The sequence below is a fragment of the Brassica napus genome, chromosome C9 (genome assembly GCF_020379485.1).
Source record: "Brassica napus cultivar Da-Ae chromosome C9, Da-Ae, whole genome shotgun sequence".
In the NCBI taxonomy this organism is placed as follows: Eukaryota; Viridiplantae; Streptophyta; class Magnoliopsida; order Brassicales; family Brassicaceae; genus Brassica; species Brassica napus.
The window spans coordinates 27,168,551-27,181,855 of record NC_063452.1 but is presented as its reverse complement, the minus strand read 5'-3'; the positions used below and the strand labels follow the sequence as shown (position 1 = coordinate 27,181,855).

The 13,305-nt window shown below is 36.6% G+C and overlaps 2 protein-coding genes across 2 annotated transcripts; one reads left to right on the top strand and one right to left on the bottom strand.

Annotated features, from left to right (window-relative positions):
* The first annotated feature begins 5,047 nt into the window (after window positions 1-5,047).
* Window positions 5,048-7,074, top strand: LOC106418329 (5'-adenylylsulfate reductase 1, chloroplastic-like). The gene is made up of 3 exons (XM_013859009.3): window positions 5,048-5,264; window positions 5,420-5,705; window positions 5,797-7,074. The coding sequence occupies exons 1-3, from the start codon at window positions 5,183-5,185 to the stop codon at window positions 6,809-6,811; spliced, it is 1,383 nt and encodes a 460-aa protein (XP_013714463.1). The 5' UTR covers window positions 5,048-5,182; the 3' UTR covers window positions 6,812-7,074.
* A 126-nt stretch (window positions 7,075-7,200) lies between these two features.
* On the bottom strand, window positions 7,201-8,530 carry LOC106418330. Its single transcript, XM_013859011.3, has 3 exons — window positions 8,368-8,530; window positions 7,922-8,060; window positions 7,201-7,772 (listed from the first exon to the last, which is right to left on the bottom strand). The coding sequence occupies exons 2-3, from the start codon at window positions 8,049-8,051 to the stop codon at window positions 7,399-7,401; spliced, it is 504 nt and encodes a 167-aa protein (XP_013714465.1). The 5' UTR covers window positions 8,052-8,060; window positions 8,368-8,530; the 3' UTR covers window positions 7,201-7,398.
* Between the last annotated feature and the right edge of the window lie 4,775 nt (window positions 8,531-13,305).

Genomic DNA, 13,305 nt, shown 5'->3' with positions numbered 1-13,305 from the left:
TCCAAAGTCGGTTAAATCGACTACAAGGCCAACTCCAGCTAAATCTTCTGCTGCACTTAAGTTGCCGGATGTGCTTGGTTGTAGTGGGTCTTCCAGCTCAGAACTTCCCTGAACTCGGCCTCTCGGGTTGAGTCTTGTAACAGTAACCCATGGATCATCTCTGTTCCTTACCCGGGGGTACTTGATATAACAAACCTGTAACATTTAGAAAAATTATAAATTAATACACATGATGATGAATCATTCTGAATAATTAACATTTAATTACCTGATCGGCCTGAGAAGCAAGAATGAAAGGATCATAATATTGCAGCTTTCGCCTCGAATTTACTGATGTAACACCAAATGCATCTGTTCTCACACCTCGATCTGGGGTGTTGTCGTGCCAATCACAATAGAAAACAGTACAGCGCAATCCAACCATGCCCAAATACTTAATTTCCAAAATCTCATGTATGTGTCCGTAGTATACATCATCTCCTGATGCAGAACAAACGCCAGCATCATAAGTCGTACTCGAACGTCTCCTCTTCTGAGTTGTGAATGCATATCCTCGAGTACAAAATCTCGGATATGACTTCACAACAAAGTTTGGTCCAACGACCATCTCACGTATCCAATCGTCAAATGTTTCACCTCTGGCCAAACCAGCAGACACCTATTAATAGCACATATATATATATTATATCAATAAATGTGAATTAGTATAAATATGTGATAAAATATATTTTAATTTGTTTAAAGCACTCACATAAGTAAACATCCATCCACTAAATTCTCTCTGCTTCATTTCTTCTAGTTCGTCCTCTGTGGCGTATCTATACTCGAACCGCTTTTCTGCCATGAAAATCCTGTATATGATGACAATAATGTAATTAATTAAGATTTAAATTTCAACTTGTTAAAATAAAAATTTGTAAGCTCATTTATTTACCTCTCATATTGAAGAACGTCTTCGCAGTTGGTGAGCAAATATGTTTGCAAATGACTGCGCTCCTGCTCAGTAAGTCGACGGTCCTTTGGTTTTCCGCTAAGTCGTCCAACATCTGTGAAAATGTCTGGAACCGTAACATGATATGTTGCCCGTTCGCCTCTATCATCATGCCGAGCAGGTCTTCTGTTTTTGGTCTGAACTTCTGCTGGAAAGTAGTACTCGGCAAAGTTTGAAGTTTCTTCATTGATCATCTGTGCGACTATAGAACCTTCCACCCTACTTAAATTTTTCACCATCTTCTTCAAATGGAACATATACCGCTCATACAGATACATCCATCTATACTGCACAGGACCACCAAGTTCCAATTCTCTTGCCAGGTGAATAACAAGATGCTCCATAACATCAAAAAATGAGGGAGGAAATATCTTCTCAAGGTTGCACTGAATCACGGCTATGTTAGTCTTCAAATTTTCAATACCTTCAAGAGTCACTGATCTCGTGCATAAATCGCGGAAGAAACCACTTATCCCTGCAATTGCTTCATGAACATTTCGTGGTAATAGTTCCTTGAAGGCGAACGGAAGGAGGCGCTGCATCATTACATGGCAATCGTGGCTTTTCAAGCCAGTAAACTTTCCTTCCTTTCTGTCGATACAGTTACGCAAATTTGATGCGTAACCGTCTGGAAATTCCACATCGTTTGAAATCCAATCAAAGAACGCATCTTTTCCCCCTGCATCAAGTCGGTATATGGGAAAAGGAGCCCTACCATTTCATCAACATGAAGTTCTGAACGAGCACATATATCGACTAAATCCAGTCTTGACTTCAAATTATCCTTTGTTTTACCTTGAACATTAAGGATCGTGTTCATGAGATTGTCAAAAAAGTTCTTCTCAATATGCATGACATCTAAATTATGCCTTAGCAGATGATCCTCCCAGTATGGCAGATCCCAGAAAATACTTTTTTTGTGCCAGTTATGTAGTTCTCCAACAGCATCTACCGGAAAACGCTCATGTCCACCGACTTCTGGCGTCCTTTCTGCACCAAAATCTCTTAGTTGTATCTTCAAATCTTTCCCACAAATTTCCGGAGGTGGACTGTCAAACACCCTCTTGTTCTTCGTAAACAAATTCCTACTCCTACGATATGGATGATCAGGTGGTAGGAATCTCCTGTGACAGTCAAACCAACACGTTTTCCTTCCGTGTTTTAGTTGGAAAGCATCAGTGTTATCTTGACAATATGGACATGATAGCCTTCCATGCGTTGTCCATCCAGACAACATACCATATGCTGGAAAATCACTTATTGTCCACATTAGTACTGCCCGCATTTGAAAGTTTTCTTTACACGAAACATCGTATGTTTCAGCACCTTGAGCCCATAGTTGTTGCAACTCATATATTAGTGGCTGAAGAAACACATCAAGTGATCTCTTAGGATGCTCTGGTCCGGGAACGAGAATCGAGAGAAACAAAAACTCTCGTCGCAAGCACAAGTTTGGGGGGAGGTTGTATGGTGTAAGAATGACGGGCCATAGAGAATACTGTCTTCCACTCTTGCCAAACGGACTGAAACCATCAGTACATAATCCAAGGTAGACATTTCTTCTCTCATACGCAAAGTCGGGATACTTTGATTGGAAATGCTTCCACGCTTTTGCATCTGAAGGATGTCTGATCTCACCATCTGTTGAGTGCTCCGCATGCCATCTCATTGGTTGCGCTGTGCGTTCAGACAGATACAACCTCTGCAACCTTTCCGTCAAAGGTAAATACCACATCCTTTTATATGGCACTGGAACTCTTCCACTCGTATCTTTATAACGAGGCTTTCCACAAAATTTGCATGTAACCCGCTGTTCATCCGCCCTCCAATAAATCATGCAGTTGTCGCTGCATACATCTATTACCTGATACGATAAACCAAGACCAGCTACGAGTTTCTGAACCTCGTAGTATGAACCAGGAGCTACATTATCCTCGGGTAGAATACCTTTTACAAAATCAGCAATCGCATCCACACAGTCTTCAGCCAAATTATAATCTGTTTTAATGCCCATCAATCTTGTAGCAGATGATAAAGCTGAATGACCATCTCTGCAACCTTCGTACAATGGTTGCTTTCCAGCATCCAACATATCATAAAATCTCCTAGCTTCTGCATTGGGTAAATCTTCCCCTCTAAAATGATCATTTACCATCTGCTCAGTACCTACACCATAATCTACATCCGTTCTAATTGGTTCTTCTAATCTAACCGCTGGCTGAGGTTCGCTAGTACTACCATGTTCATAATCAGTTTCCCCATGATGATACCAAATTTTGTAACTTCGTGTAAACCCACTCAAATATAGATGAGTCCAAACATCCCACTCTTTAATAACCTTTCTATTTTTACAATTAGAGCAAGGACATCTTAACTTACCTGTTTTTGCTTCCGGTTGTCGGTGAACTAACCCCATGAATTCGGTTATACCTCGTTGGTATTCTTCCGTAAGCAATCTCGTGTTCGGATCCAAATGAGGTCGATCGATCCAAGAACGAAAATAATTTGAAGAAGACATATTTTTTATGAATCAAATTCGTGTGTAAATAGAGTAAGAGGGAGGATGAAGATATGGAGTGAATGAAGAGGAAGAGGAGTGCTTGTTATATAGATTAAATCATGCCGACATACCGAGGAAATTCCGACGGAATTCCGACGGAAAAGGCTAGTTCGTCGGAATTTCCTCGGAATTTTGTAAAATCCCCCAACGGCTCTCCAACGGCTATAATATTTCCTCGGAATTCATCGGTTTTTTCCGAGGAACACATTGTTCCTCGGAATTTCCTCGGAATATTCCGACGGACTGAGGTTTCCTCGGAATTCCGTCGGTATATTCCGAGGAAATTCCGAGGAACCCCAATTTTGTGTTTCCTCGGAATTTCCTCGGAAATTCCTCGGTATATTCCGAGGATTTCATTTTCCGTCGGAATGTCCGTCAGAATACCGCTGTTTTCTTGTAGTGATTATTTGGTTTATTAAATACTTAGTATATATTTCATTAGTTAATTAAAATGTATGTATTTTATGAGTGGCTACAATTACTTGTTACTTGCCTATGATCACTACTTGGTTGGTTGGTACTTGATCTTTAAAGTCGAATACTTGTTTTGACCAAGATGTGTATCAAGTAGTCTATTTAAACTACTTGCGAATACATACAAATACAAAATCATAAAATAAAATTAATTATTTGGTTTATTATTCATTTTTTAGTTGAACAAATATACATTTTCCTAAATTATAGTAAAACAACTCGTTTATATTTCAATTTTTATAAGTGAATCAAACATAAATGATATATTTATATAAGAATTTTGAAATTTTTCTTTTTTAATTTAATCTATTTACGAATGACTAAAAAACAGGAAAAACAATGACAAAATAAAAACAAAGACATATTATTTATATATAATAAATTTATTTACTTTTAAATTTCAACTAATTATCAAATAATTTATCAATAATTATCAAATAATTTGTAAATAATTTACAAGTAACAAGTAATAAAACAAGGGAAGTAACTACCAAGTCCATCAATTTTTCGTAAATACTTGAAACTGTAAGTACTCGTTTTTAACAAACCAAATACAAGTCCAAAATTTTAATACTCGTACAAGCCAAACCGAGTACTAAATATACCGAAAATACCAAGTACTCGGCTTTTGTCCACCTCTAATAATATACCCATACGGTGAGGAAGGGATGTCGTATAAAATATTTTAATAAAAAAAGTATATTTGTGTATAATTTTAGCGATATGCAATATGAATATATTTTATATTAATAACATAGGATATATAGTCTCATTTCATTATTGTTAATTTTTTTGGTGACAGCTTATTTTGTGAATATATTCTATTTTATTCCAACATGTTAATAAAAAGGAAACAATTTTTTAAAAAAAAGAAAAAAACTCTACTGGTTTGCCATAATTGACTACAAATGAGCGATGTTATAAAAAAAGAAAATTCATCCACTTAAAAAAAGCCATGTCATCAAGTTTGACCAGAATCTTCGCGCTGCCTAAAACAAAAACACGTCCAGATTCAATGAACCTGGTTTCACCTGGTTCTTCATCCTTTTTATAAGGCCAACGCTTTCTGTCAAAGCATCTGTCAAAAAAAAAGAAAGAAGAAGAAATCAAAACTATCCAAAATCTGTCTTTCCAATTCGAAATCTTGCTGTGAAGGAATGGCAATGGCTGCAACAGTCTCTTCTTCAGGGATCACAAGCTGTGCTTTCTCTCGTTCTGTGATCTCTTCAGAACCCAAAGGTAATAAGATCAAGTTTCAATTTTTCTACGAATCCTCAACTTCTCGAACTCAAAATCTGAGAAATTGTTCGATGAGTTTCTCTTAGTTACATCAAATTCGGTTCCTTTATTGCAGAATCTGAAATCTAATTTAAGTTTTTAAATCTTTCTTACAGTATCGCAAATCGGTTCGTTGAAGTTATTAGACCGTGTTAGTGTCACAACTCCGATGCCTCTGAATCTATCTGGGAAGCGATCATCCGTCAAGCCCTTAAACGCTGAGCCAAAGAGGAACGACTCTATGGTCCCTCTTGCAGCAACAATGGTAGCACAAGTCGCAGAGGAAGTAGTTGAGACAGAGGATTTTGCAGAGCTTGCTAAGAAGCTAGAGAATGCTTCACCTCTTCAGATTATGGATAAAGCCCTCGAGATGTTCGGCAACGACATCGCTATTGCTTTTAGGTATAGAAATAATATTACATTTTCAGATTGATTCTTTGAATACGAATATGTTTGTTCATTAGACTGATTTGCCTTCTTGTGTGTGTTGCAGTGGTGCTGAGGATGTTGCTTTGATTGAGTACGCTCATTTAACTGGGAGACCATATAGAGTGTTTAGTTTGGATACAGGGAGGTTAAACCCTGAGACGTATCGGTTTTTCGACGCGGTGGAGACACACTATGGGATTAGGATTGAGTACATGTTTCCCGACTCTGTTGAGGTTCAAGGCTTGGTTAGGAGCAAGGGTTTGTTCTCTTTCTACGAGGATGGTCATCAGGAGTGTTGCCGTGTGCGAAAGGTGAGACCTTTGAGGCGTGCGCTCAAGGGCTTAAGAGCTTGGATCACTGGTCAGAGGAAAGATCAGTCTCCTGGAACCAGGTCTGAGATTCCGGTTGTTCAGGTTGATCCAGTTTTCGAAGGTTTGGACGGTGGAGCTGGTAGCTTGGTGAAGTGGAACCCGGTTGCGAACGTTGAAGGGAGCCATGTGTGGAGTTTCTTGAGGACTATGGATGTTCCGGTCAACACACTGCACGCGGCGGGGTATGTTTCGATAGGGTGCGAGCCGTGCACGAGAGCGGTTTTTCCTGGCCAGCACGAGAGAGAAGGGAGATGGTGGTGGGAAGATGCTAAGGCTAAGGAGTGTGGACTTCACAAAGGGAACATCAAGGAGAATGCTAATGTAAACGGAGAGTCAAAACCCATTGTTGAGGATATCTTTAAGAGTGAGAATCTTGTGGCTCTGAGCAGGCAAGGGATTGATAATTTGGTGAAGTTGGAGAACCGTAAAGAGCCTTGGATCGTTGTGCTTTATGCTCCGTGGTGTCCGTTTTGTCAAGCCATGGAAGCATCGTATGATGAACTGGCTGATAAACTGGCTGGAAGTGGGGTTAAGGTTGCCAAGTTCAGAGCTGATGGTGAGCAGAAGGAGTTTGCTAAGCAGGAGTTGCAGCTCGGTAGCTTCCCGACGATACTGGTTTTCCCTAAGAACTCTACAGGACCAATCAAGTATCCGTCTGAGAAGAGAGACGTTGATTCTTTGACTTCGTTCTTGAATCTTGTCCGGTAAAGAAACCGCAAAACTAGTCGACACTTCCATGAGAACAGAGAGATCAAACAAGAACCATTTCATCTCGTTCCAGATTGCTAGAACAGATGAAAGCTCGTGTCCAGAGAGTGATGATTTACAGCTTCAGGTCACATAGTTAGAGAGATATAAGCTCTCGAATAAAGCTTGAGTTTATGCAGTATTGTAGTGTTTCAAAGCTGTAAAAGTGATGCTTTTCATGTAAATTTTGTGGTTTTTAGTGAAATGAAACTCAATGTTTCTTCCTTGCTTGCATTCATCATATCAAACATATTTTAAAGGATCATATAATCAGATTATATCAAATACCACGATTTACCTCAAACCTGAGATATTCAATAATCAGAACAGAGTAAATTTTGTAGCAACTATTGAAATCAAATTCTTGTTTCTTCAGATTCATATCAAACACAAAAAGATGTAACCTCAAAGTTGAGATTTTCAAATAAAACAAAGCAAGTATCCGATGATTCTCCATTTAAATTTTGTAGCTAACAGTGTAATCAAGCTCTTGTTTCTTCACATACACACCAAACTACAAACATGTTACCTGGAAGATGAGTCTTTTTCTAAGAATCAAAGCCAGAGTAAACACCGCTCTCTCTCAACTGCCTCTTCTCTTCCTCAACGTAGTTCTTCCCTCTACTCGCTTGCCCCAAATCTCTCTTCTTCTTCTCCTTCTGCGAAAAAGAAAGACTCTTCCTATCACTCCTCAGCTGCGCGTTCGCAATGGTCTCCCCACCTGCAACCGCAGCTCTAGTAGCTTCTCGTTCTCGAAAACTCTCTTTCACTTCCTCTGGTCTTTGTTTATCCTTCCCCGTAGCCCATGACCAATCCGCTTTCTCCACAGGAGGAGGCAAATCTGGAAGGCCAACGGCTTTGTAACCATGCTGCTGCAGAGATTCATAGTCAAAAGCTTTCTTCTCCTTCTTCGCAAACCTCGCTGCATATAAACAACCAGACAAAGTTACATAAGAGATCACACAATGTTTTTTTTTTTTGATTAACCAAGTGTGTCCGGCGAGCCGAGACCCAACCGACTAAGCATGATCTCACAATGTTAAAACATGAAAACATTTTTTTTGTTTCTACCTATTGTCTTCTTGCTCTTTCTCTTCTTCCCAATCTCTGTAGTATCAGCGTTAGAGTCAGAAGATGATGATTCCTCCGATGAGTCTTCTTCATCATCATCATCACCCCATCTCATCATACATTTCTTCATGGTACAACTCTGACAAAGAATCAAATCTTCATTTAGTCCCAATTTCAAAAAACAAGCTTAGCTTCTTACAAGACAAGCTCGAAAGACATACGGTAACAGAGATCAAAATACATATAAAGGTCGAATCTTTGTAACTATTTGAGAAACCCAGTAAATGAAAAGCAGAGCTTTAAACGCTAAATTGAATTCGGAGGTCCATGAAAGATGCCAAATCTAAGAAACCCAGTAAATGAAAAGCAGAGCTTTAAACGCTAAATTGAATTCGGAGGTCCATGAAAGATGCCAAATCTAATTAAGAGTATAGTCTGTACGGTACCTTGTCTGGGCGGTCGAAGTTGGAAGGTCGGAGACCACGACGGCGGCGAATAGTCGCAAGGGGAATCGGGAGAGGAGCGGAATGGTTTTAGGGACTTGGGCAATGAACCACTTACTACAAATAGAAATTATTCAAAATTTTGAAATGGCCCAAAATGTTTAGTTTTGTTACAATTTAGTCCAAACTTTGTTAGGTTCGTAAAATTCGATCGGCTTTGAAAATTGAAATTGGATTCAAACGTCAAAGTTTGATCGGCTTGTCTGAAATTTAACGGGTCATAATAATGGAGTAAGAAGTTTGACCGGAATCAAGCACGTCTACAATACCCTATCTGCAACACTCCGTCCATAATACTTAGTCTATGGCAGCCTAACCATTACATCCTTTATGAGGATTTGTCTATGACACGAGTACGATATAGTACCTCAGCAACGAAAGCTCATCTACTCTGAGCCTCGTGCCTGCCTAGTTACGCCTTAAGATTTTGGAGGCCTGTGACAATGTCTTATATAAAAATTTTTAGTTTAAAAGTCTAAAATTATTTTCTCGGAGATTATGTCTATATAACTTTTTTCAAATATTTCGAAGACTTGGTACAAATGTTTCACATAGCATTACTCAGGGTCGGATCTACTAGTTAGTTGGCCAATATCAAACTAGTATCTTGCAAATAAAATAAAACGCTTAATTAATGGAAGTCGGCAAATAAATATGAATAACCAAAATTTCTAGTTCTGGTGGTAAAAGGTTTACAGCTGTGAGTTTCGCCACCTGGATTCGAAATCCGGCTACTGGAAAATTTACATGCGGATCCTCCAGCGCCCGAGACCGAAGATCGTTCACAGTGAGCCACATGGTGACGCTCTGGCAGTGTCTTTGCTCGCTTCGGTCTCTAGTCTGGACCACTTCGGTGGGGCCAGGACACTCGGTTATTCAAAAAAAAAAAAAATGAAATACCCAAGGAAAAAGAAAGAGGTGAAAAAAAAAGTCTGGTGATAAAAAAAAAATACTTTCGAGACAAAAAGAAAAGACTACAAAAAAATGAAAAGACACCAACTTCGACCTTATATAAATAAGCAGACTGCTCAAGTGTAACGGATCATCTCTAAATCATCTACAAGCAGTTCGACACTTCTATGAAAAGCTGGAAACTCAATGAAAACGTCTTTTGACAACTAAAGTCCTTTGTAAACGATTGGTTTGATAAAGGGTATGTAGGCAGCATTTAATCGGATTCAACTAAAACATAGAAAAACATATTTTATGTTTGTGTGTCAAGTTTCGATTTCAATACGTGAACTTCTCCTAAACTTTAAATCAAAATCATGCTTTTGTCAAGTACGCCGATTTCAGATTCTTACCAGAGATATAGCTTAAATCATTTCTCCTACCGGGACTCGAACTAATAGAACAATAGAACCAACAAATGTTCCATTTTAATTTTTGTTATATTTAACACGAATATTTATTAACGATATAAAGAATAGAATTGTTTAAACGGCGACTCTTAAATCGACCAAACCCTAACTTCATTATATTTAATCAATAGAGGAAAAAAAAAGATAGGGTAAGCTTAGAAAGTTGAAAACTCTATTTGCAACTTTGAAGAATGACGGCAATGTCAAATCTTCCGGAAGAATTGGCAAGGGAGATACTCTCTAGAGTTCCATTTACATCTCTGAGAACGTTGCGATGTACTTGTAGAACATGGAACGCTTTATCGAAAACTCAGGTTTTTGGTAAAGAAGCAGCAAGGAATCAGTTTCTAGGGTTCACGGTGATTAATGGTAGGGTTTGGTCCTTGAGACTTGATTTCCAAGGAATCCATAACGAAGGAGACATGGTTCATAAATCTACAAAGAAAATAAGTAAACTTGATCAAACTAAGATGTATGAAGTTCTTCACTGTGATGGCCTCATAAAAACAATAACCTCGTGGTGTGGAACATGTATCTGAGGCAAACCAGATGTATTCCGATCAAATGCAAAACTAACATGTTTATCTTAGATAACTTACCGGCAAGTCTTTTCTGGTGTTTTCGAAAAAAAAATTGAAAACAAAAAGAAATCAAAATACTTTCAGAGAAGTCATCTCAAAGAAACACACATAAAGTCAATTGCAAAACCAACATCTGCATTGACCAGAAGACTTCCGTGTAAGTCATTTAACGTAAGTCTTCTAATAGACAGATCTGGAAAAAATATGATTTCATACCTTAAATTCGTGAGATAACTTCCTTAGCACACATAAGTCTTCTCCAAGCACTCAGAATCTCAAACCAAAGCGACCCACCAAGAATCGTGAGCTTGAATGGCTCTATGAACCTTAAAATAAATTAGAATCAAAATCTTGGATTTTTTTGGATGAATATAGAGAGAAATTGAAAGAGATGTTGTTTTTAGTTCATAAGAAATGAGATAAAAGAGACAAATTCGATTTTTTAGGTGCATTAAGAGCTTCAAATTAGTTGTTCATGGTGGTTGGTGTATTGATGGCAGTTGTAATATTTTAAATACTTGATGAATGTGAGGATGATAGAGTAAAATACTCATTTTCAAAAAATAAATAAAATAGTCTGAATTTTTAGGGTGAATATGACAAGTCAAATATCCAAAAAAAACATAGGTTAGTTTTGAGTCATATTTGCAAAAAAAAACCCAATATTGTTTAGATATTTTTAGTTTAATTAATATCATAAAATATTTGTAATCAACTGAAGATTATACAAACTGAATAAAACATATTAATATGCTAATTATAAATTGTTTTATTTAACTAAGATATTTGGTTTACATTATCTAAATTACTTTCTGTAATTATTTAAGAAAATATATAGATACAATTAAAATATTTTTATTACTTTGAAAATATATTTTATGTTGCTTAGGCTTATGTTTTAAAAGAAATATTATTTTTCTTAATGTCAAGATTATTTCTGTTAAATTTTTTATTTTATGGAATCACATTATATATAAATATATTGTTTTTAAAAAATTCCTATTAAATATTTTGGATGTTTCCTTTTTACTATATATGTTATTGAAAAATAAAAATAAAAAGGAAACTTCTAATTAACATAAATATAAAATAAAAAGAAAATCAATTTTAATAATAGTAATTAAATAGAACTAGGTAAGGAACCCACGCGATATCACGTGGGAACTCATTTAAAAAAAAAAATATCATATTATAATTTATATATAATATAAAAAAAAATTAATTTTCAAAAAAAAATTTCATGTCAAAACGTAGAACATATGTGTTTATATTTATTTATAGATAATATTAAAAATGTATATTCTATAATTTTAAATTACAACTAAAATACAAATACATCAATACTAATAAAATCATACATTTTTTATTATTTTAGGCAAGTTACTCTAAAATTTTAAATTATATCAATTTATAATAAATAAACAAAATCTCTTATTAAACATAAAAATCATTTTAAATAAAAAATGTATCGTTTACGTTAGACGGTCGTGTCGTCAACGAAAAAGTACGAACGACTCATAACCTAAGAGGTATGAATACCTCGTAAACTAAGGGATACAAACATGATGTGATTCAAGAGGTATGAACTTGTTCCAAGGGTTGGACGAATGTGCCTTGGCAGAAAGTATGAATGTGTGATGACCAAAAAAGTGTAAATGGCGTGAACGAAAGGGTGTAAATTGAAATTGGGATCCATAAGACAAAAAAAGTTTTTGGATGGGTAAAAAACAGGAAAAATCTAAGAAATATTAAGAAAATGATATATTCTAATTTGGATAGATTTTTTATGTTGTCGAGAAAAGGTCATACTTTTATATCACCAGCACCATGATTGACCATAAGACAAAAAAATTTCCGTATGGGTAAAAACATGCAAAATCTAAGAAATATTAAGAAAATGATATATTCTAATTTGGATAGACTTTTTATGTTGTCGAGAAAATGTCATACTCTTATATCACCAGCACCATGGTTGACCTTTAACATTCTCTCAGTGATGTCTCGTTCTCACTTTTTCAGTCACAATCCATTATTACCTCTTCGGTCATGATTCATTGGCACTTCTTTGGATACGACTCGTTTGCACCCTTTCATTCACGATCCATTCACGTTCTTTCAGTTACGATCCGTTCACACTCATTCGGTTACGATCCGTTTACTCCTTTTGGTCACGACACGTTTGCACTTTTTTGTCACAACCCATTTGCAATCTTTCGGTCATGACCATTTGCACCATTTGGTCACGACCCGTTTGCAATTTTTCGATCATGATCCATTCGCAACCTTTCGGTCACGACCATTTACAATCTTTCAAACACGACCATTTGCACCCTTTCGATCATAACCCATTTGCACGCTTTCGGTCATAACTCATTTGCACGGTTTCAGTCATAACCCATTTGTACCCTTTTTGTCATGGTCAAGATCCATTTGCATCCTTTAGGTCAGGATTAATTTCACATCCTTTCGGTCTAGAACCGTTCGCACCCTATCGTTTATGACAGTTCACAGCCTTTCGGTCACGATCCTTTTGTACATTTTCGGTCATAATACATTCACACCCTTTCAGTCACAGCACTTTCGCACCCCTTGGATTATGACGTGTTCATATCTCTTAAATTAAAACACATTTATACCTCTCTGTTGATGACACTATATAAATATTTATAATTTTTAATCAGTGTTAATATGAAAAGTAAACTTATATGAATTTTTTTTGTATTTATTAGTATTGAGATGAAAATTTATGTCTTTTTTGTTTTTACTTTACTCATATATATTTGTAGTTGTTTTAAATAGACTTTTTATGTTGGCCAGGAAAGATCATATTCTTATATCACCAACATCATGGTTGACCTTTAGCATTCTCTCGGTGATGTTTCATTCGCACATTTTCAGTAACGATCCATTCTTACCTCTTTGGTCATGATCCATTGACA

What these genes read in the sequence shown, in the direction of transcription:
- LOC106418329 (XM_013859009.3), top strand. Translation starts at nt 5,183, where the DNA reads ATGGCAATGGCTGCAACAGTCTCTTCTTCAGGGATCACAAGCTGTGCT. An exon ending in GATCTCTTCAGAACCCAAAG is followed by an intron (nt 5,265 to 5,419) that starts GTAATAAGATCA and finishes TCTTTCTTACAG; the next exon opens with TATCGCAAATCGGTTCGTTG. An exon ending in GACATCGCTATTGCTTTTAG is followed by an intron (nt 5,706 to 5,796) that starts GTATAGAAATAA and finishes TGTGTGTTGCAG; the next exon opens with TGGTGCTGAGGATGTTGCTT.
- LOC106418330 (XM_013859011.3), bottom strand. Translation starts at nt 8,051, where the DNA reads ATGAAGAAATGTATGATGAGATGGGGTGATGATGATGATGAAGAAGAC. An exon ending in AAAGAGCAAGAAGACAATAG is followed by an intron (nt 7,773 to 7,921) that starts GTAGAAACAAAA and finishes GTTTATATGCAG; the next exon opens with CGAGGTTTGCGAAGAAGGAG.